Source organism: Trachypithecus francoisi, unplaced genomic scaffold, assembly GCF_009764315.1.
Source record: "Trachypithecus francoisi isolate TF-2019V2 unplaced genomic scaffold, Tfra_2.0 Lachesis_group0, whole genome shotgun sequence".
NCBI lineage: Eukaryota > Metazoa > Chordata > Mammalia > Primates > Cercopithecidae > Trachypithecus > Trachypithecus francoisi.
In genome coordinates this window covers 155,317,507-155,341,122 of record NW_022681453.1, presented here as the reverse complement: position 1 = coordinate 155,341,122, position 23,616 = coordinate 155,317,507, and the positions used below count along the sequence as shown (strand labels likewise).

At 42.8% G+C, this 23,616-nt stretch overlaps 1 protein-coding gene across 4 annotated transcripts in view; it reads right to left on the bottom strand.

Moving 5' to 3' along the window:
- Window positions 1–23,616, bottom strand: part of PIK3CB (phosphatidylinositol-4,5-bisphosphate 3-kinase catalytic subunit beta) — a 186,307-nt gene that overhangs the window by 108,397 nt on the left and 54,294 nt on the right. For 3 of the 4 annotated variants that reach the window (XM_033212501.1, XM_033212503.1, XM_033212502.1), the window contains 2 exons: window positions 6,268–6,454; window positions 2,228–2,453 (listed from right to left, as the gene is read on the bottom strand). In XM_033212501.1, coding sequence (XP_033068392.1) covers window positions 2,228–2,453; window positions 6,268–6,438 — 397 coding nt within the window. In that variant the 5' untranslated portion in view covers window positions 6,439–6,454. Of the gene's footprint in view, window positions 1–2,227; window positions 2,454–6,267; window positions 6,455–23,616 lie in introns of those variants that run through there. The other variant, XM_033212504.1, reaches the window with a different exon arrangement.

The window sequence follows — 23,616 nt, the reverse complement described above, 5'->3', positions numbered from 1 at the left end:
CTCAGGAGGCTGAGGCAGGAGGATCATTTGAACCCAGGAGGCAGAGGTTGCAGTGAGCCGAGATCACGCCATTGCACTCCGGCCTGGGCAATAGAGCAAGATGCCGTACCAAAAAAAAAAAAAAAAAAAAGAGAAAGAGAAAGAAATACATACACTTTACTTAAAAGAAATATATCAAAATATTGTCAGTCAATATACTTGTCCTGGATAAGACTATAAGTGGTTTTTTATTCTTTCTCCTCTTCCATATATTCTTCAACTTTTTATGGGCATGAGAACAAAGGGAAAACTTTTTATAATGGATAAAAATTCAAATTCTATAAAAATCTTTGGGCCAGGTGCTGTGGCTCTGAAGGCTGAGGCAGGCAAACAGCTCGAGTCCAGGAGTTTGAGACCAGCCCAGACAACATCCTGTCTCTACTATAAAAAAAAAAAAAAAAACTAGCTGGGCATGGTGGGTTGCATCTGTATGTAGTCCCAGCTACTTAGGACGCTGAGGTGGGAGGATTGCTTAAGACTAAGGGTCGAGTCAAGGCTGAAGTGAGCCATGATCGCCCCACTGCACTCCAGCCTGGACAACAGGGCGAGACCTTATCACCAAAAAACAAAAACAGAAACAAAAAACAAACAAAACAAAACACACCTTTGTAGCTCTAGAAAACAGAAAATAATACTTTCTAATCAGGTCACTAATATATAAGAAAAAATTCTGTATGATATATAACTATAAACTTGTTAATTGGGAAAATTTTTATTGCCAAAAATAAACTAGCCATCCTCTGAAGTAATCAAATATTTTTAAATATCACAGTATCACTTAGTAAACTAACAAGGTTCTATTCTAATGCACTCAGAGGGAGTAGTCCCACAGTATAATCATTAGCAAGCCTGAATTATTAGAGGTTAAGATCAAAGAATAGTATGTTAAAGGGGATGGTACTGTATTATCCTGTAACAGTGAATCTGATCAATACTGACACCCAATCCAGATACATAAACCTCCAATGGATTTTCTGGTTTTGTATAATCTGCAAAGTCCCCTCCTCAGTAACCCTTTGTAGTTCCTAACTCAAGTCAGTACCTTCTCTAAAGCAAGATATTTATATACCATTAGCCCCTGAGACTCCTAATATTATATAGCAAGAGAGACTCCTCCAAGTTCCTGATTGTGTTACTCACAATTTTCTGTGGAATAAATTTGCAAGGAATAATGTGGACATATTTCCTGACTCTCTACCAAAATAACTTCTACTTAAAGATAATTTCAGTTAAGAAGTAAACTTTGTCAATAACTTATTTATGGAAACATCAAACAGCTTAAAGTCTTGGTTGGCATAGAGAGTTGTGTATAAAATATGTTCATTCTATAGGAGCAGTTCATAAGAAACTAAGGCTAATGTCTCTCTTAGTGAAGGACTTCTCAAACTATCTGAGGTAAAGCAACAACTTTTTTCCTTCCAATCCATCAAAGACCAATATTTTTGTAAAATAAAAATACATCAGTCATGCACAGTGGCTCACGCCTGTAATCCCAGCACTTTGGGAGGCTAAGGTAGGAGGATCACTTGAGCCCAGAAGTTTGAGACCAGCCTGGACAACACAGAGAGATCCTGTCTCTATTTTTAAAAATTAAATAAATAAGCCGGGCGCGGTGGCTCACGCCTGTAATCCCAGCACTTTGGGAGGCGGAGGCGGGCGGATCACGAGGTCAGGAGATCGAGACCACAGTGAAACTCCGTCTCTACTAAAAATACAAAAAATTAGCCGAGCGCGGTGGCGGGCGCCTGTAGTCCCAGCTACTCCGCAGGCTGAGACAGGAGAATGGCGTGAACCCGGGAGGCGGAGCTTGCAGTGAGCCGGGATGGCGCCACTGCATTCCAGCCTGGGGGATAGAGCGAGACTCCGTCTCACAAAAAAAAAAAAAAAATTAAATAAATAATAAATCCTTAGACCACAAAAACATATACTAAACATAAGTCCTTGGATGCTATGGCAGTATCATATTGCTAGAGGGGTTTCTAAACATTTATTCTCAAACTCTATACTTACCTTATCTCAAACTGGCAACAACTTACAGATCAGCAGTGGTCCATGGACCACACTTTGAAAAGCAATGTCTTAAATATACTTACTATGTGTGTGTATAGAGATAGATAGATACATAGATAGATAGATAGATAGACAGACAGATAGATAAAGAATTCATACTAAGAATTTTTAATATTACCTTTTCCTATAAGGACTCCAATTTTTGAGTCTAATTTTTCCCCTGGGTCACAACTTCTTGTCACTAATTTGAGAACTGGAAGAAAAGGTCTGACATCACAGAGTCTTCGTGTTTCATCTTCAAGCTCCTCATATACAGCAGTCTGGTTCACACATGCAAACATATAGGAGTCAATATCCATAAGGAGGTTGAACATTGGGTAATTGTGAACTTGCTTCCATAACATCTATGAGAAAAAAAAATAAGACATTTTCTGGAATGGAAACACTTGCTCAAGTGTACAAAGATATAAGGATACTCACTGCAGCACTGTTGGTAAAAATAAACTATGAACAAATCAAATGTTTAGCAATAAAGGATTGGTTAAATGAATTACAGAATATTATAGAACTGTAAAAATAATAGAAATATATACAGAAAAATAGAAAAAATATAAATTCATTCTGAAATGGAAAACCATACCAAATATTCAAGTTTTCTTAAAATAGCAAATTATAAGAGAGTATATGTGGTATTATCCCATGTTTGTAGGGTAATATAATGGCATAGTACACAAAAAATGCATTATAAATGAAATTACTAAAAGCAAATTATCTATGACAAGACTCAATGAAAACTTTCATTTTTCACATTCCTGTGAAATATTCCTTTCTTGATCACTCCTGATCAAAAAAAATTTAAAGTATGTATTACACTTCCATACAATATTTAAGTTATTTTTGTCCTGTATTCTTTTCTTTTATCAGGGATATCCTTACTAACACTGTCCTGTCAGAATGATAATAATCAATTTCTCAACATCTCTTTCCATGTCTCCTGGATGAGATAATATAAAAGTTCACCACACAAAAACAAAGAGAGATTGCATATTTTGTCAACAGCCAGTACAAAAGCTAAGAGCTGAAAATAACAGACCCAAAGTAAAAATTGTGGCCAATCCTCAGGTCAGATTCAGTTACATAAAACATACAGGAGAAAGTACAAGCAACAATAATAATAAAAATAGGTAAACTTTTCATTCTTAAGGCTCAAAATAGTAAAAGAAAATTAAGAAAAAAAGGTAAACTGAACTTCACCAAAATTTAAAACTTCTGTACAGCAAAAGACATTATCAAGAGAATGAAAAGGCAACCAACAAAATGGGAGGTAATATTTGCAAATCATATGTATCTGACAAGACATTAATATCCAGAATATATAAAGAACTCCTACAACTCAATAACAAAAAACAAAGTTTAAAAATCAGTACAGGTTGGCCGGGTGCGGTGGCTCAAGCCTGTAATCCCAGCACTTTGGGAGGCTGAGACGGGCGGATCACAAGTGTCAGGAGATCGAGACCATCCTGGCTAACACAGTGCAACCCTGTCTCTACTAAAAAAAAAATACAAAAAAAACTAGCCGGGCGAGGTGGCGGGCGCCTATAGTCCCAGCTACTCTGGAGGCTGAGGCAGGAGAACGGCGTGAACCCGGGAGGCGGAGCTTGCAGTGAGCTGAGATCCGGCCACTGCACTCCAGCCTGGGCGACAGAGCAAGACTCCGGCTCAAAAAAAAAAAAAAAAAATTAGTTCTCCAAAAAGATACAAATGACTAGTAAGCACAAAAAAAGATGCTCAACATCATTAGTCAAGAAGGAAATGCACATAAAAACCACAATGAGGCTGGGTGCAGTGGTTCACGTCGGTAATCCCAGCACTTTGGGAGGCCATGGTGGGCAGATCACGAGGTCAAGAGATCAAGATCATCCTGGCCAACATGGTGAAATCCCGTCTCTACTAAAAATACAAAAATTAGCTGGGCATAGTGGCATGCACCCAGCTACTCAGGAGGCTGAAGCAGGAGAATCACTGGAACCCGGGAGGCAGAGGTTGCAGTGAGCCGAGATCGTGACACTGCAATCCAGCCTGGTGACAGAGCGAGACTCCATCTCAAAAAAACAAAAAAACCACAATGAGATATCACTTCACATCCATTAGGATGGATATTATTACACACACACACACACACACACACACACACACAAAATATGGCATGTGCTTGTTGTCTCAGCTACTTGGGAGGCTGAGGTGGAAGAATTGCTTGAATTCAGCCAAGTGTCTGAGTCCAGCCTGGGCAACATAACAAGATCATATCTCTTAGACAAACAAAAAAAGGAAAGAAATAATGAAAAGGAAGGAAGGAAGGAAGGAAGGTAGGTAGGTGGGAGGGGGAGGGGGAAGAGAAGGGGGAGGGAGGAAGAGGGGGGAGGGAGGGAAGAAGAGAGGGAGGGAGGAAGAAGAAAGGGAGGGAGGAAGAGAGGGAGGGAGAGAGGGAGGGAGGGAGAGAGGGAGGAGAAAATAGCATGTGTTGGCCAGTATGTAGACAAACTGGAACCCTGTACACTGCTGGACCCAACATTATATGGTACAGCCACTGTGGAAAACAGTGTGGCGTTTCCTCAAAAGTTAAAACATAGAGTTACCACTGTGAACCAACAATCACAGTTCTAGGTATATACCCAAGAGAACTGAAAGCAGGAATTCAAACAGACATTTATACTCCAATGTTCAGAGCAACATAATATTCACAATAGCCAAAAGCTGGAAGCCAACCCAAATGTTCATCAACAGATAAATATACAAAATGTGGCATATATATACAATGAAATATTATTCAGCCATAAAAGGGAATGAAACTAGGATATATGCTACAACATGAACTTTAAAAACATTATGCTATGTAAGCCAACCACAAAAGGATAACTATTTATTGTATGTTTCCACTTATATAAAGTACTTAGAATAGGCAAACTGGTAGAGATGGAAAACAGAATAAAAATAAACAGAAATTGAGGGAAGGGGCAGTTATGGGTATGAAGTTTCTGTTTGGGATGATGGGGAAGTGCTAGAAATGGATACTGGTGATGGTTGCACAGCATTGTGAATGCACACCTAAAAAATGTCTAAATAGTAAATTTTAGGTTATGTATATTTTACAATAAAAAAGAAGATAAATGGTTAATCTAATGTGAAATACTCCATACTTGTCACTGGTGACTATAAAAATAGGTGCGGCCGGGCGCGGTGGCTCAAGCCTGTAATCCCAGCACTTTGGGAGGCCGAGACGGGCGGATCACGAGGTCAGGAGATCGAGACCATCCTGGCTAATACGGTGAAACCCCGTCTCTACTAAAAAATACAAAAAACGAGCCGGGCGACGAGGCGGGCGCCTGTAGTCCCAGCTACTCGGGAGGCTGAGACAGGAGAATGGCGTGAACCCGGGAGGCGGAGCTTGCAGTGAGCTGAGAGCCAGCCACTGCACTCCAGCCTGGGCGGCAGAGCAAGACTCCGTCTCAAAAAAAAAAAAAAATAGGTGCACCATGAGCCTATGAGATGCTTAAGTCAATTCTATATTTTCTTTTTACTTTAAGGATCATGCCGCTTTAGAATTACCGTCTCTCTGAAGAAGCATCTCGGAAAGGAGTTACAAGGCTTGTCCAAAGTCAAGAGTTTTCAAGGGTATATCATAAATATGTTTTCTTAAAAATACCATAACTCCTAATTTTTACATTGGGTTCAGTTTTTTGAAACACATTAGAGAGAAAGTTTAGACAAACAAGTTCATGTATATGCTGGTTTTTACAAATTAACGGTGCACATCAATTTACTTTAAAAACTAATGCAACAGAAAAGGCAAGCCAGCTGAGGGAAAAATATCTGGTGAACAGCAGAAAAGTCTTACTTCCCCCAAGAGTCAAGGAAAGGGGGAAGAGAAGAAAAACAAGACAAGAGAAAATGAACCAAAAATCACATTTTTAAAAAGTGTGACAAGCTCAAAGACAGTAATTTCAAAGACTTGAACTTAGAAGAAAATCTTCTTGACAGTTTAAATAACCCAACCAAACATTTCAAACTAGCTAATGTAAGCTAATTTTTCTTAATTACTATCACTTCATTACTATCATTATCACATAAAATTTACATTAACATTTTCTATTATAGAATGATATTTCCCCCAAGTGACACAGTATGCTAAACACACAGAAAATATACCTATTAACATACCTGCTTAATATAAGAAATGGTAGCTTCCCGAGGTACCTCCAACTGGATATAAATCCCAGTGGGCAAAAGGAAATCCACAGGTATGGAGCCATCAGATGCTATCTGTGAATCCACCGCCCAGATGTCAAGGATGTCTGCCATAGCAGGAGGCATTATGAAACTGAAGCACATTCATAACCACAGGGCCCTAGAAATCAGTAATTAAAAGATAGCAAAACAACTATCAGCCAAATTTTATACCAAGATATGATAGAGACCACTAATCTACAATTAGTCCTTAGGTTTCAAGATAGCCAATAATGTAACAGGAGGCCAATTAAATAATGTGACATTTTAAAAACCAAGAGTAAGTCAGCAGAAATAAATTACTTAAATACACTTTTATCACTGCACAAATTATATATATGTACATCATCCAATCCATACCAGCAACTAAAGGAAAAAAATTATTCATATATATATACACACACACACACACATAGGTATACACATACACACCACATTGATTCAAATTCAACATAAATACATGACATCTGAATAAACTGTAGGCTTAAGGATTACAGGTCCTAAGAATTTTAGTTAACCACCACTCAACAGGTTAATTTTCTCCAAACTTTATTTAGAAAGTATCAGCTTCTTAGGCTGAGTTTTTCTCTGCAAATTCCAATGAAAATTACAATCAAGAGGGCCCTCTCTCAACAAGGACAATTTTCTTCTTTTCTTTTTTTTTTTTTTTTTTGAGGTGGAGTCTCGCTCTGTCGCCCGGACTGGAGTGCAGTGGCCAGATCTCAGCTCACTGCAAGCTCCGCCTCCCGGGTTTACGCCATTCTCCTGCCTCAGCCTCCCGAGTAGCTGGGACTACAGGCGCCCGCCACCTCGCCCGGCTAGTTTTTGTATTTTTAGTAGAGACGGGGTTTCACTGTGTTAGCCAGGATGGTCTCGATCTCCTGACCTCGTAATCCGCCCGTCTCGGCCTCCCAAAGTGCTGGGATTACAGGCTTGAGCCACCGCGCCCGGCCTGTCGCCCAGGCTGGAGTACAGTGGCGAGATCTCGGCTCACTGCAAGCTCTGCCAGCTGGGTTCACGCCATTCTCCTGCCTCAGCCTCCCACTTAGCTAGAGTCCTCCCACATAGGACTACAGGCGCCCGTCACCACGCCCGGCTAATTTTTTTGTATTTTTGGTAGAGATGGGGTTTCACCGTGTTAACCAGAATGGTCTCGATCTCCTGACCTCGTGATCTGCCTGCCTTGGCCTCCCAAAGTGCTGGGATTAAGGCATGAGCCACCGTGCCCGGCCAACAAGGACAATTTTCTATCAACCTCACGGCCCATCCCATAAGCATTAAAAACACCAAATCCCTCAATACAGATGGCAAGGCCCCTTGTGCTATTTCTCTGGCCTGTTTTTCCTGTTCTCCCATCACTCTACAGCCCGAGAATGGTGTCACAGTGCCTTCTGTCTTTCTGCTGCTAGACCTATGTTCACATGGGGAAAAAAACTCCTCATATCAAAACAAATGCACTATCCCAACAAATGCACCCTTTAATAGTGCCATTTAAGTCTTACCTATTCCTTAAAGGCTTCCTTCAAGAAGATACAACAATAATAATTGAAAGAACATGAGCGCTGAAGTTAAATGAATCAAGGTTCATTTAACAACTATGCAATTAATTAAAGTGTCATATCAAAAGAGACAGGAGGCCAGGCACAGTGGCCCATGCCTGTAATACCATTACTTGGGGAGGCTTAGATGGGTGGATCGCTTGAGTCCAGGAGTTTGAGACCAGCCTGGGTAACAAACAAGACCCTATCTCTACAAAAAATACAAAAAAGTGGCCAGGCATGGTGGTGCGTGCCTGTAGTCCCAGCTACTTGGGAGACTGAGGGAGGGGGACTGCTTGAACCAGGGAGGCAGAAGTTGCAGTGAGCCAAGAGAGCGCCACTGCACTCCAACCTGGGTGACAGAGATTCTGTATCAAAGAAAAAACACAAAAACAAAAAAGAAACAAACAAACAAAAAAACAGGCTTTTTCAAATACATAAATACTTGTAGAAAATTCAAAAATCATGCTTATATAAGACACTTTTTTTGTTATATAAAACTGTCCAGTGTACTGCAGGATGTTTGATTATCCACTACATTAACAGTAGCACTTCCCTCAATCACTGTGCCAACAAGAACAAAATCATAACCCAACAAATTTCAAAACCATCCTTTGGGGGCTTCACACAGTCCACTTTCAGAACCACTGCTCTAAAATAATTCCTACTGTTACAGGATCTTTGGGGTGTTGTTTTTCTGGCCAAAAACATCTGTGGCCAGTGACACCTTTGCCTTAGTTTTGACGGGGCCTGCTAGGCTCATTCCGCCCACTCGGCCTAGGAGGCTGCACTTGACTCACACTGCAGGAGTGGATCCCATGTCCACCAAGGGAGACTGTGTGGAGCAGCAATGGGTGTGTGAGCAAGTATGGGGTCCAGCCCCTGCAAAATCAGACATGCCAGTTGCTGCAGCAGGGCGAGCAGCTCCAGGTGCCAGTATGGGCACCAGTTCTCCCTGAAGCTATGGCTGGAGTAGGTGTACCACAAGCAGCTTCCACAGCTGGCACTGGGGGACATGGTGGCACGTGGAAGCTTGGAGATGCCAGGAACCCCAGGGCCAAAAAGAGTCCTGGCTCAGAGTTCCCAAGTCTGGGCTCCCCAAAGGGCCAGAGTTCTTTTCTTCTTCTCTTCACCTGCAATGTGATGAACAAGGGGCATGTTTCTTGTTCATGTAACAGCCCTGCTTGTGTTACAGCTCTTTTAGCCTCAATCAGCAGGTCCCAAGTTCTTGTCCTGCCCCCGGAAGAATGAGGTATGTAGACAAGTGGAGGGTGAGCAAGACAAAGAGGAGCTTTACTGAGTGACAACAGCTAAGAGGAGGACCTGGAGTGGCTCCTCTCGGAAGGCAGGTCATCCTGTCATCTCTGCAGCTCTTCAGCAGACAGGAAGCCCTGAAATGGGTAGCTCCTCTCTGCAGCTGGTTGTCCTGACATCTGCTGCTCTCAGCAGAGAGGAGGCCCTGGAATGGGTAGCTCCTCTCTGCAGCTCTGTTGTGCTGATGTCTGCTGCTCTCAACAGAGAGGAGGCCCTGGAGTGGGTAGCTCCTGTCTGCAGCCTGTTGTCCTGATGTCTGCTGCTCTCAACCAAGAGGAGGCCCTGGAATGGGCAGCTCCTCTTTGCAGCTGGTCATCACGATGTCTGCTCAGCTCTGGCTGAGCCTGGGGCTTTTATGGGCCTCAAAGGGAAGAAAGTGCCAACTGGTACACAGGCAGCCATGGGCAGGCCTGGGAAAAGGTACCACAAGTTCCCACTCTAGTCCATGGAACTGGCAGCCTGGCCCCTAGCCTTCAGACCCTCCCTGGCCTGAAGATGGAGCCTCATTGAGGACCCAACCCACTTTCGCCCAGAAACCTGTCTGCCTCCTGCTATTGTTCATGGCATCCAGGCTGTAGGTACCACCTACAGGTCAGCGCCAAGCTGCCCTCAGCCTCCCCTCAGCTTCCCTCCTATGCTCATTGGTGACCAAAATCTGGAGGGGGCCAAGGTGGCAGGGGGCTGGCATGTCAACACTACCCTGAGCATGTGCACACCTGGCTGGGCTGTGACAACACCTGGGCTTGGCCCTGACTCTGCTCCAAGGTCGGACTGGGTGCCGACAATAGATAAAAGCCAGACAGTAGAGGCAGGCATTTCTGAGCCTGAGAGGGCAGAGTGGGCCTTCCTGGGCCCCTAAGGAGTATAGGGATGCCTGGTTGGGCAGCTGCATTGGCATGGGAGAGAAGGGCTGGGGGGGCAAGGGCAAGGAGTGTGCTCCTGCCTGCTCCATGGAGCAGGAGGCCCAGGTCTGCACCCACAGTTTGGGTAGCTGAAGCTGCACCTGGGAAGCTCCCACCCACCAACCTGGAAGGGGTGGGGTCCCCATTTGTCCCCCAGCTCCCACCAGCTCCACAGAGCATGCAGCCCCAGCCAGACCTCCTTGCTGCAACTGGCGTGATGGCAGCAGCCACTCTAGACGGTCCACCGCTGCCATCACTACTATTTCTCAAAGTAGCAACAGAGCCTCCATAATTTATCCAGATATAATTGTAGCCTATATTTTTTAAAGTAATGAACATAACAGTATACATTTCTACCTGCCAATGAATGATGTTTCCTATACTTGGCTATGTTGTTTTTGGCTAATTCTTGAAGGGTAAAGAAGCTCTAAGTCAAGAAAACTAGACCCTTAACTAATTAGAAGAATGTAAACCCAGTATAACTAGCTCTTAGTTTTCAAGACCTTTAGGAACAAATTTACCAAAGAGATATTCCATAAGATGACATGTAACTCTTCACAGCTTCATGCACAACCCTTTAAGAAAAGTATTGAGAGGGCAAATTCACAAAACGTGCTGTTCTGCAATTAAAATAGCATGTGTTTTGTCAGACTTAAAACCGTAACATGTTACTTTTAAAAAATGAGGTAACAAACCAATTGGTAACCAATAAATCTTTTGTAGGTATATTTTGAAGGAAATTAAATTATTGCCACTAAGTTGAAAATAAAATATATTCTGCTTTCTATTTCCCTTAGTCACTCTTTTATGTTACAGGACCACACAAACAATTCAGCCTGAGAGAAGTGACTCAGAGTTTCACATTGGAGGTATCTTAGGAGTTACAGACCCTACTCATTTTAAAGATAAGAAAACTAAAGCTAAGACAGTTTAAGTAAATTATCCAGGAATACACAGAGACAGAGTCAGACCCAAAAGTCAGATTTTTTTCCCAAAGCAATTAGCATAATTTTTCCCCCTTTTCATTTTTATTTTTATATTTAAAGGAAACGTCCTTCACAAGCCTACCTAGCCTGGCAAGATTCTCAGTCTTGTATCATTCTTCTGTTTGAGCATCAAAGCAAGAGATCAAAGGCTGAAGACAAGCAGAGTTTTTAAACTATGAAAACTTTTCAAGGAAGCTATCAGAGGGCATAGGAACTTCAGCAGTGAAAATTAGTTCAATAAACCCTTTAACTGTAACTATAATCCATATCCTGTCAATTGTTCACTGGAAGAAAGAGGAAAGAGTTTAAAAGTTCTCAACTTCCCCACCAATGTGCCAGTAGAACCACTGGACTTTACTTCTTTAAATCTAATGATAAGCAGAAAACAACATAAATTTGTTCTATAGGTGAACAAATTCAACCAAAAACCACTTTGGAAAATCATAGGAGATATTTAAAAAGAGATTTTTTTTTTTTTTTTTTTTTTGGGCCAGGCACGGTGGCTCATGCCTGTAAGCCCAGCACTTTGGGAGGCTGACGCGGGTGGATCACGAGGTCAGGAGATTGAGACCATCCTGGCTAACATGGTGAAACCCCATCTCTACTAAAAAACACAAAATTAGCCAGGCTAATTTTAGGTGGAGCTTGCAGTGAGTCGAGATCGCGCCACTGCACTCCAGCCTGGGCGACAGAGTAAGATTCCGTCTCAAAAAAAAAAAAAAGAAAGAAAGAAAAACAGAATTTTTTTTTTTAAATATAAAAGAAAAAACATTACTTCTTTCGTTTTTGTTTTGAAACGGAGTCTCGCTCTGTCACCCAGGTTAGAGTGCAGTGGCGCAATCTAGGCTCACTATAACCTCCGGCTCCCGGGTTCAAGCAGTTCTCCTGCCTCAGCCTCCCAAGAAGCTGGAATTACAGGAGCCCGCCACCACGCCCAGCTAATTTTTGTATTTTTAGTAGAGACAGGGTTTCACCATGTTGGCCAGGCTAGTCTTGAACTCCTGACCTTGTGATTAACCCACCTCAGCCTCCCAAAGTGCTGGGATTACAGGTGTGAGCCACTGCGCCCGGCCACATTACTTCTTTAAATACTACATTTGCTATCACAACTTCAGGTTTCATTCAGAGGCAACTTAAGGTATGGGATCTTGATTCATCCGGGCGTTGGTCCCTACCTGCCACATTGCTCAAAGACAACAAATCAGCTCCAACTGTTGATGTGTTTATGGTAAAGTATGCATTATACTGGGCACTTAAAAACTGAACAGTACAGAACTTCATTTTCTTTTTTTCTTTTTTTTTTTTGAGATGGAGTCTCACTCTGTCTCCCAGGCTGGAGTGCAGCGGTGCAATCTCAGCTCACTGCAAGCTCCGCCTCCCAGGTTCATGCCATTCTCCTGCCTCAGCTTCCCGGGTAGCTGGGACTACAGGGACCTGCCACCGCAACCGGCTAAATTTTTGTATTTTTAGTAGAGATGGGATTTCACTGTGTTAGCCAGGATGGTCTTGATCTCCTGACCTCGTGATCTGCCCGCCTCGGCCTCCCAAAGTGCTGGGATTACAGGCATGAGCCACTGCGCCCAGCCCTAGAACTTTCTTTTCTAAAGGTGATTAATTAATCTGAATTGCTGTAATTATATGTAAGAGCTATTTCTAAAGTTAACTCCACAAATTATTAAAGAATTGCTATAACGTTATATACCATATCATTCATAATAAAATGACATTTAAATTTATCCTCTCAAATCAAAGATGGCACTCTAAACAGCTTTTACAAAACATCTGCACCAGCCTGGGCAACATAGTGAGACCCCATCTCTTTAAAATTAGCTGGGTGTGGTGGCACACGCCTGTGGTCCCAGCTACTCGAGAGGCTTAGGCAGGAGGATCTCCTTCTCTTGAGCACAGAAGGTGGAGGCTACAGTGAGTCCCATTTGCAGCACTGCACTCCAGCATAGGCAACAGAGCAAGACTCACTCTCAAACAAAACAAAAAAATTTGCAAATAGGCACTGAGACTTGAAAAAGTTTATTCCTGCTAACTTGGTAATTCCAGTTCTAGAATGTACCTATTTACAAACCTGAATACAGAAAAAGTTTCATGTATAAAGCAAAATATATAAATATGAAAAAATTAAAATAACGTTAACTGAAACACCTGATGGCATCCACTTGGTGCAGTCATTTAAAATCAAGTTTATCAAGAATATGTGGCAATGTTTAGAAATAACATGAAAAATATCCAAATATAAAATAATATACACATTATAATTAGAAATGTGTTTAAAATTAAAAGAAAAAAACTGCAAGTACAACCTAATGTGCAGCAATTCAGGGTGGAAGGAAAGATACTCATACAGTTCAAAAGTAACTATAAAATAAATGTTTCTTTTATTCAATTTGCCTTGCATGATGGCAAACAGTCTATACACTCTTTTAAAGTTCTATTGTTCCAGACACTTTGAGTGGGTTCAAAGGAAGGACTTAGGTTAGTACTTGGCAGTTTATTCTCTATTTTATAAAATTATAAAATTATTTTATTTTATTTTATTTTTGAGACAGGGTCTTACTCTGTTGCCCAGGCTGGAATGCAGTTGCATGATCATGGCTCACTGCAGCCTTGACCTCCCAGGCTCCAGCAATTCTCCCACCTCAGCCTCCTAAGTAGTTAGGACTGCAAGCACACACCACCACTCCCAGATCATTCTTTTGAATTTTCTTTTTAACTAGAGACAAGGTTTCGCTACATATTCCCCAGGCTGATCTTGAACTCCTGAGCTCAAACAATCCTCACACCTCGGCCTCCCAAAGTGTTGGGATTACAAGCATTAGCCAAAGCACCCGGCTATTTATTATTTATTCTCTCTCTCTTATTTTTTTTATTTTGAGATGGAGTCTTGCTCTGTTGTCCAGGCTAGAATGCAGTGGCGTGATCTTGGCTCACTGCAACCTCAGCCTCCCAGGTTCAAGTGATTCTCCTGCCTCAGCCTCCCAAGTAGCTGGGACTACAGGTGCCTGTCACGATGCCTGGCTAATTATTTTGTAATTTTAGTAGAGATGGGTTTTTGCCATGTTGATGAGGCTGTCTCGAACTCCTAACCTCAAGAGATCCACCTGCCTCGGCCTCCCAAAGTGCTAGGATTACAGGCCCAGCTATTTATTCTAAATATCTATGTATTCATTAGTATTTCGAAACCACAGCCCAGGTGCAGTGGCTCACGCCTGTAATCCCAACACTTTGGGAGGCTGAGGTGTGTGGATCACTTGAGGTCAGGAGTTCAAGACCAGCCTGGCCAACGTGGTGAAACCCTGTCTCTACTAAAAATACAAAACTTAGGAGTGTTGTTAGGTGCCCAACTACTTGGGAGGCTAAGGCAGGAGAATCACTTCAACTTGGGAGGCAGAGTTTGCAGTGAGTTGAGATCATGCCACTGCACTCCAGCCTGGGTGACAGAGTGAGATACTGTCAAAGGAAAAACAAAAAGTAGAAAGATAAATGTAGATATATAATCCATAACACTGGTATTTCAGTGGAGAGGGAGGACATTATTGGTATTATTTCATCAAACTTAAAGAGCTGATGAAAAAAATTTAAAAGTCATATCACTCTATTACTCCAAAATATACAGCGAGCCTCTTTAAAATATGCCATTTTAAGCTACTTAATAAAGTCCTTGAAATGGAAAAAAATTAATAAAAAAATAAAATTAAACGGTCTTCTTTCAAACAGATAATTTTTTATTAAGCAATGTTAATAAAACTCTTCAGATTTATAGTTTTTAGTCTACTTTCCTCTTTTCTAAACTAAATGTTCAATTATGTTTACCCCAACATCAACGAGATAAGTTATTCCAAATGGATATATATATTTCCAAGAAAAATATATTTTATCCCCACAGTCTTCTCTCCTCACCCTCTCCACCCCTTGCTGAAACCCATTCAAGTGAACAGTATTTGGGACATGGGAACTATCACTAATTGTCAAGCTATTTCAATCATTGTTTGTCAATAACCACGTTTTAAGGTAAAAATGATTATTTCCCTAAATAGATAAAATTAATAGGACAAAGACTATCAAAGACCAATATCTAATACATTAATATGGAGAGCTTCACTAGCCTTTAAAGATACAACTAAGGGAATTCTCCTACATTAGAGGAGAGTAATTTCTTTCTTAAACACTTTTGCTAATAACCCATAAACAAAAATACCCAACATGTAACTGTACAGTTCAATGAATTTTTGGAAAGCAAATACCTATTGCAAAGCAAACCACTATCCAGGTTAAGAAACAGAACACTGCCAGCATCTCAGGAGACTCCTTGTTTGTCTCTTTCAGATAGCAACCCTCTCCCAAACCTCCTACCACCAATACGACTTCTTTCGTAAGAGGCAGGGGTTTTTTGTTTTGTTTTTTCATCATTTTAGGTAACAGTACGGGAGTAAAGGAAATCTTCAAATAATTGTGGCTCACTGGATACACTTTTGCACCTATCATCCAAGTATATATTTTAGACAAAAGTTTCACTGGATGATTGCTTCTGTTTCTCACTCCAATGAGTGGTGATGGGTCCAACAGACTAACTGGGGTGGGTGCTTTTGAATGTCAACAAATCTTCCTTCTAGAAATGGTATCCAATCAATTCTGGTTCTTGTTTACAAGTACCATCATGACAATCAGGAATGACTGCGTAGCAGCGTACCCACATGTAACTGCAATGAGAGTGAGTCATGAGCCAAACTGTACAAGTGTGTGGCGGTGCTGGTGAGTAACTAACCAACAGCTCTCACATCTAGGAACTGAACCAGTGCCAGAAAGCCATCTGGATAGCAAACAGTAACATGAGAAGAATTTTAAATAGCTTACAGCTGTAGAAAATGCACTATTCCAGGCTCTGAACCTTTTAGTCATTTCTGTCTGCCGTCATTTTCAAAATAAGTCATAATATGTAAAACTTAAAAGAGCATCCAATAAAGGCTGGCATTTATCCCAAGTCATTTCAGGATTACTCCTTTGCATGATGGTTTAAGTTTGGTCTGGCAAGTACTTATCATTTGTTTGTCTGTTTTAAATCTTTTCCTTGGAGACCAATTTTCTTCCTAAGCTATCTGCCCATCAATGACAAAATGCTTCTGTGTGTAGCTTTCATTTCTCCCTCACTACTGACAGTAAATTGAGGGGGAAAAAACTAAGAAAAATTGAAGAAGTATCTGTCCTTGGTGCCAAGTCTTCTTTCACTGCGTATTCTCTCTAGAGGACACAGAGAGTCCAGAAAGGCAGGCTGATAATGTCATTTCAGTGCTAGGCCTTGATCACAAAGAGGAAGAGAAGAAAACTGCAGAGGGACGAAGTGGAGAAACAACTGAATTTCAAGGAAATTAATATTTAATAAGTACTTATTCTGTTTAAGATACCATATCACACACTTGATTGGGAGATGAGGTAGTTACAAAAATAAAACAAAGCAAATTGCATCCCAGCCTGTATCAGAGCAGTTAGGTCTAATGAGAGACTAATGGAGGCATGTCTGTTCTCTGACTGGTTGCAGTGTTTTTTACCTTGACCTCCCAGAGCCTCAACCAGAAGGGATGAGGATAGAATACTGGAAAAGAGAAATACAGAGAACCCATCTGAACTTCTTAAGAGTGTGGGATTGCAGTGTCTGGGGATCAGTCTATGTCACCTAAAAAATTGAGGCAGCACCACAATGTTGTCGTCATGAAACCCCCTCCTTGCCTCAGTGCCCCAGCCTATGACCTGTGCACAATGGGATGAGTACTGGGAGTTGCATGGTTTGGAAGAGAATAATTAATCAAATGTTACTATGTCTAAGATCCCAAAAGATCTGAAATCTTTATCTGTTATGCATTAACAGGACAGCTTTTGGATACTGTCCTGTATTTAACTTATAACATTACCCTATAAGCTAATAAATTAGTTTCAAAACTCTCAAATGTAGCGTTCTTTTAAATTAAAAAGCATACATTGGCCAGGCATGGTGGCTCACGCCTGTAATCCCAGCCCTTTTTGGGAGGCCGAGGTGTGTGGATCACCTAAGGTCAGGAGTTCAAGATCAGCCTGGTCAACATGGTGAAACCCAGTCTCTACTAAAAATACAAAAATTAGCCGGGCATGGTGGCATGCGCCTGTAATCCCAGCTACTCAGGAGGCTGAGGCAGGAGAATCACCCGAACCCTGGAGGCAGAGGTTGCACTGAGCAAAGATTGCACCATTGCACTCCAGCCTGGGTGACAAGAGCAAAACTCCATCTCAAAAAAAAAAAAAAAAAAGAACTGAAAAATGACATTAGTATCCATTTCATACCACTAGTATAATAGTTAATAATTTAAAATGTTTCCTGACTGAATGTAGCTATTAAAACCAACCCATACCTTTTTCTTCTGGAAACTATGGGAATACTCTCAAGGAGTTAAAAATGTTTTGGGAGCCAGGCACAGTGGCTCACACCTGTAATCCCAGCACTTTGGGAGGCCGAGGCGGGAGGATCACTAGGTCTGGAGATCAAGACCATCCTCGCTAACACGGCGAAACCCCGTCTCTACTAAAAATATAAAAAATTAGCCGGGCGTGGTGGCAAGCGCCTGTAGTCCCAGCTACTCGGGAGGCTGGGGCAGGAGAATGGCGTGAACCCAGGAGGCGGAGCTTGCAGTGAGCCAAGATCGTGCCACTGCACTCCAGCCTGGGTGACAGAGCAAGACATTGTCTCAAAAAAAATAAAAATGTGGATAAAATATTAGCAATGAAAAGAAAGCTTTAAGCATCTAAGGTCAGAAGTGGTGGCTCATGCCTGTAATCCCAGTACTGTGAGAGGCCGAGGCGGAGGATCCCTTGAAGCCAGAAGTTTGAAACCAGCCTGGGCAACTTGGCAAAACCCTGCCTCTATAAAAAAATACAAAAAATACAAAAATTAGCTGGGCATGGTAGCACACACCTGTAGTCCCAGCTACTCAGGTGGCTGAGGAGGGAGGATTGCCTAAGTCTGGGAGGCAGACATTGCCGTGAGCTCTGATTGTGGCACTGCATTCCAGCCTGGGCTATTAACAGAGCAAGACCCTGTCTCGGAAAAAAAAAAAAAAAAACTCAGCCTGGGCAACATGGTAAAACCCTGTCTTTACCAAAAACACACCAGGCATGGTGGTGTGCAATTGTGGTCCCAGCTACTTGGGAGGCTGAGGTGGGAGGATCACTTGAGCCTGGGAGGCAAACATTGCAGTGAGCTGAGATTGTGCTACTGCACTCCAACCTTGGTTGACAGAGTGAGACCCTGCCTCAAAAAAATAAAGAATCTAAGTAATCTAACAGAGTATTGAAAACTAGCTCAAAAAAAAAAAAAATGTGATTACATGATAAACAGCACAGCTGTCATGACTGGGATGATTTTAAAACATGGCCACAAAATTCTTTTACATCACGCCTGCACCTACTGGTGCTGCCAAGGCTGTGGACAATGTCATCTCCAAGCTTAGTAGGAAGCTCATTGGCATAGCCTTCTATGTCCCCACTGCCAATGTGTCCGTCCTGGACCTGACCTGCCATCTGGAGAGACCTGCCAAATGTGATGAGAGGTGAGATGCATGATCCCTCTCCTTGAATATGGTTTCAGTGACTGCTTGACCTCTAACAGAATACAGCAGGGGTAATGCTCTACTAATTCCCAGGTTTAAGAAGCTGCAGCTTCCACTTTGCTCACTTAAGACACCTGCTTGTGAGATGCTCACTCTTAGAAGGCAGCCACCAAGCAGTAAAGCAGCTCAGGACAGACACATGGGAGAGGCCAAGGATAAGCATTTTGAAAAACTCCAGCTGACTGCTAGTACGAATAGCCAAACTTCTGAGTGAAGAAGCCTTCAATGACTCCATCCCTCAGACGTCATGTTTTTCCACCTGACGCCCAGACAACATGGGCCAAAGACAACCTGACTCTGGTGTGCCCCATCCAAATTTCTGACTGCAGAACCAGAGCATAATAAAATGAATGTTTTACACCACTAAGTTTTGGGATGGTTTGTTACATCAATATATCATTGCAGCATGACCTATTAGAATGAAAACAAATCATGCAATTACAACAGCCAATAATTAACTCATTTTTTTCTTTAAAATACACTTTCTGTTCCTCTCATTCAACAGCCACATCTCGTGTAACACCCGTCACATCCCTGAGACATCACAATGAAAGTGAAGGCCAGGTAAATTGATTTGGCCTTATTGGACACCTGGTCACCCAGGCTGCTTTTAACTCTGGCAAAGTGGATACTGTCTCCATCAAGGACCCCCTCATTGCCCTCAACTACATGGTCTATATGTTCCATGATGATTCCACCCGTGGCAAGTTCCATGGCACAGTCAAGGCTGAGAATGGCAAAGTCTGTCATCAATGAAAATACCATAACCATTTTCTAAGAGCAAATTCCCATCAAAATCAAATGGGGTGATGCCACCACGATTATACTGTGGAGATCACTGGCATCTTTACTACCTTGTAGAAGGCTGGGGCTCATTTAAAAGGAGAAACCGAAAGGGTTATCATCTCTGCTCCCTCTGCTGAAGCCCCCATGTTTGTGATGGACATGAACCACGAAAGTGCAAAAACGCCTCGCAATTCCCAGCAAACCTTCTGTACCACTAACTGCTTAGCACCACTAGCCAAGATCACCCATGACAACTTTGTCATCGTGGGAGGAATCATGACCACGTCCATGCTATCACTGACATCCAGAAGACCACTGATGGCCCATCTGGGAAACTGTGGTGCAATGGCCACAGGGCTTTCCAGAACATCACTCCTGTATCTACTGGTGCTGCCAAAGCTGTGGGTAAAGTCATCTAAACAAGCGGAGCAGGGAGCTCACTGGCATAGCCTTCTATGTCCCCACCGCCAATGTGTCCATCATGCACCTGACCCACCATCTGGAGAGACCTGTCAAATACGATGACATCATGAAGGAGGTGAAGCAGGTGTGGGAGAGGCCCCTCAAAGGCATCCTGGGCTACACTGAGTACCAGCAGGGTGTCTCCGCCAACTAACAGTGACATCAACTTTTCCACCTTCAATGTTGGAGCTGGTATTGTTCTCAATGACCACTTTGTCAAGCTCATTTCCTGGTATGACAATGAATTTGGCTACAGCAACAGGGTGGTAGACCTTATGGTCCACATGGCCTCCTGGACCACCAGCCCCAGTGAGAGCATGAGAGTAAGAGAGAGGCCCTCAGCTGCTGTGCAGTCCTGCCCCACTCAATCCCCCACCACTACACTGAGAATCTCCCCTCCTAGACACGGTTTCCATGCCAGACCCCCTGAAAAATGGGATAGGCCTAGAAAGCCCCACTTTGTAGTGCACTATCAATAAAGTCCTCTGTACTCAGCACCCCTCTACTGCCAAAAAAAATTACCAACACACACACACTTTCCTAAATACATATCTTACTCTATGTCTTTATTTATTTTTTTTTTGAAATGGAGTCTCACTCTGTCGCCTGGGCTGAAGTGCAGTGGCGCGATCTCGGCTCACTGCAAGCTCTGCCTCCCGGGTTCACGCCATTCTCCTGCCTCAGCTTCCCAAGTAACTGGGACTACAGGTGCCCGCCACCATGCCCGGCTAGTATTTTTGTATTTTTAGTAGAGATGGGGTTTCACCATGTTAGCCAGGATGATCTCCTGACCTCATGATCCACCCGCCTTGGCCTCCCAAAATGCTGGGATTACAGGTGTGAGCCACCGCACCCGGCCTTTTTTTTCTGAGACAGGATGTCACTCTGTCACCCAGGATGGAGCACAGTGGCACGATCTTGGCTCATCCACCTCCTGGCCTCAAGCAATCCTCCCGCATCAGGCCTCCTGAGTAGTTGGGACCACAGGTGCATGCCACCATGACTGGCCAAATTTTTTTAATTTTTGGTAGACATGGGGTTTTGCCATGTTGCCCAGGCTGGTCTTGAACTCCTAAACTCAAGTGATCCATCCTCCTCAGCCTCCCAAAGTGCTGGGATTACAAGCATGAATCACTACACCTGGCCATTTTTTTTTTTTTTTAAATAGAGACGGCGTCTTGCTTTGTTGCCCAGGCTGTCTTGAAGCCCTGAGCTCAAGCAATCCTCCTGCTTCGGCCTTCCAAAATGCTAGGATTACAGGCATGAGCCACTGCACTTAGCCCTAACTTTCAAAAACTAAAATTAACTTACTTTAGTTGTGAATGCTACTGTCGTTTCCAAAAAGAAAGCAGTGTGGGTTAAATAAGTTTTTAAAATTATATCTTTTTTCTTATTTTTCTGAGACTTTTTTCTTTTTTTTCAAGTGTCTCTCTCTCACTGTCATGCAGTGGTGCCATCATACAGTGGTGCCATCATAGCTCACTATAGCCTGTACCTCCTGGAATCAAGCCATCCTCCTGTCTCAGCCTCCTAAGTAGCTGAGACTGCAAGCAAACACTTCACCCAACTAATTTTGTGTTTTGGTTTTTTTCTTTTTGTAGAGACAGGGTCTCACTATGTTGCCCAGGCTGGTCTAAAACTCCTGGCCTCAAGCAATCCTCCCGTCTCAGCTTCCCAAAGTGCTGATATTACAAGCATGACCCACAATGCTCCATCTAAAAATTATGTCTTCACATAAAAATTATGTCTTCTAAAAATGAAACTTCTGGGCTCGTGCCTGTAATCCCAGCACTTTGGGAGGCCAAGGCAAGAGAATCGCTTTAGCCCAGGAGCTCAAGGCCAACCTAGGCAATCGGTGAGACCTCATCGCTACAAAAAATAAACAAAATTAGCCAGGCATGGTGGTGCTCACCTGTAGTCCCAGCTACTCAGGATGTTGAGGTGAGAGAATTGCTCGAGCCCAGTAGGTTGAGGCCACGGTAAGCCAAGATGATGGCACTGCACTCCAGCCTGGGTGACAGACTGAGACCTTATCTCAAAAAAAAATAAAAAATAAATAAAATAAATAAAAATGAAAATGAAACTTCTGGCTGGGCATAGTGGCTCACAGCTGTAATCTTAGTACTTTGGGAGACAGAAGTAGGAGGGCGGCTTGAGCCCAGGAGTTTGAAGCCAGCCTGGGCAACACAGCGAGACCCCCATCTCTACAGAATTTTTTTTTTTTTTTTGAGATGGAGTCCCACTCTGTCACCAAGGCTGGAGTTCAGTGGTGCAATCTCAGTTCACTGCAACCTCTGACTCCCGGGTTCAAGTGATTCTCTTGCCTCAGCCTCCTGAGCAGCTGGAATTACAGGTGCCCACCACGACCCCTGGCTAATTTTTTCGTATTTTTAGTAGAGACTGGGTTTTGCCATGTTGGCCAGGCTGGTCTCAAACTCCTGACCTCGGGTGATCTGCCCGCCTCAGCCTCGCAAAATGCTGGGATCACAGGTGCGCGCCACTGTGCCTGGCCCCAAAAAATTATTTAATTAGCCAGGTGAGGGGGTGCACACCTAGGGTCCCAGCTACTCAGGAGGCTGAAGTAAAAGAGGATTGCTTGATGCCAGACAGTCGAGGCTACAAAGAGCCATGTTTGTGCCACTGCACTCTAGCCTGGGTGAAAGAGCGAGACAGACGGGCGGATCACGAGGTCAGGAGATCGAGACCATCCTGGCTAACACGGTGAAACCCCGTCTCTACTAAAAATTACAAAAAACTAGCCGGGCGAGGTGGCGGGCGCCTGTAGTCCCAGCTACTCGGGAGGCTGAGGCAGGAGAATGGCGGGAACCCGGGAGGTGGAGCTTGCAGTGAGCTGAGATCCGGCCACTGCACTCCAGCCTGGGCGACAGAGCGAGACTCCGTCTCAAAAAAAAAAAAAAAAAAAAGAGCGAGACACTGTCTCAAAAAAATTAAAGTTTTAAAAAGCAATTCCTATTACCCAACTTTGGTTACAAAACTATCAAGACAATTTCCTTGCACTAAACTGCTAACACAGTCCAAATTTATGAATAAATTGATGCAAGCTCTAGCCAACTTTGTTAGATGGTTTAAAATATATTTAAAATTCTTATTTTCCAGAGAAAATGTAGAATATTTTAACAAGTTATATTTCAAAAGCAACTAGTATCATACCAATACATTTGCCTACAACTAAAACTTCAGAATTATTTCATCTCACATTATAAGTTTCCATATGCTATAAGGCCATGATGCAGTTTGTACTCAGGCCTGGATAAAACCACAGAGCTTTGAAGACCTTGGGTGTGATAAAATGAGAAGACAATGATTAAAACTACCTTTAGCATCTCATAATCCTCCAAAATTGAACTGGAACAAGGTGAATGAAGAAGCAATGGAAACATTTTGCTTGTGCCTTTTAAATTTAATCAGTAAGGAAGAAGGGTGTGTGTATGATAAATCCCCTGAGTATAGATCCCTTATCTTATACCTTAGAAACTGAGTCCTACAGAAATATGATGACTATACCAAGGTCACTATGGCAGAGACTAATTTTTTTCTTCCAGTTACAGGATTGTGGCTGGGCACTTAGCTGATACACATTCCAACTTCCTGTGCAATTAGAAGTGGCCATGTACTGGCCGGGCGCGGT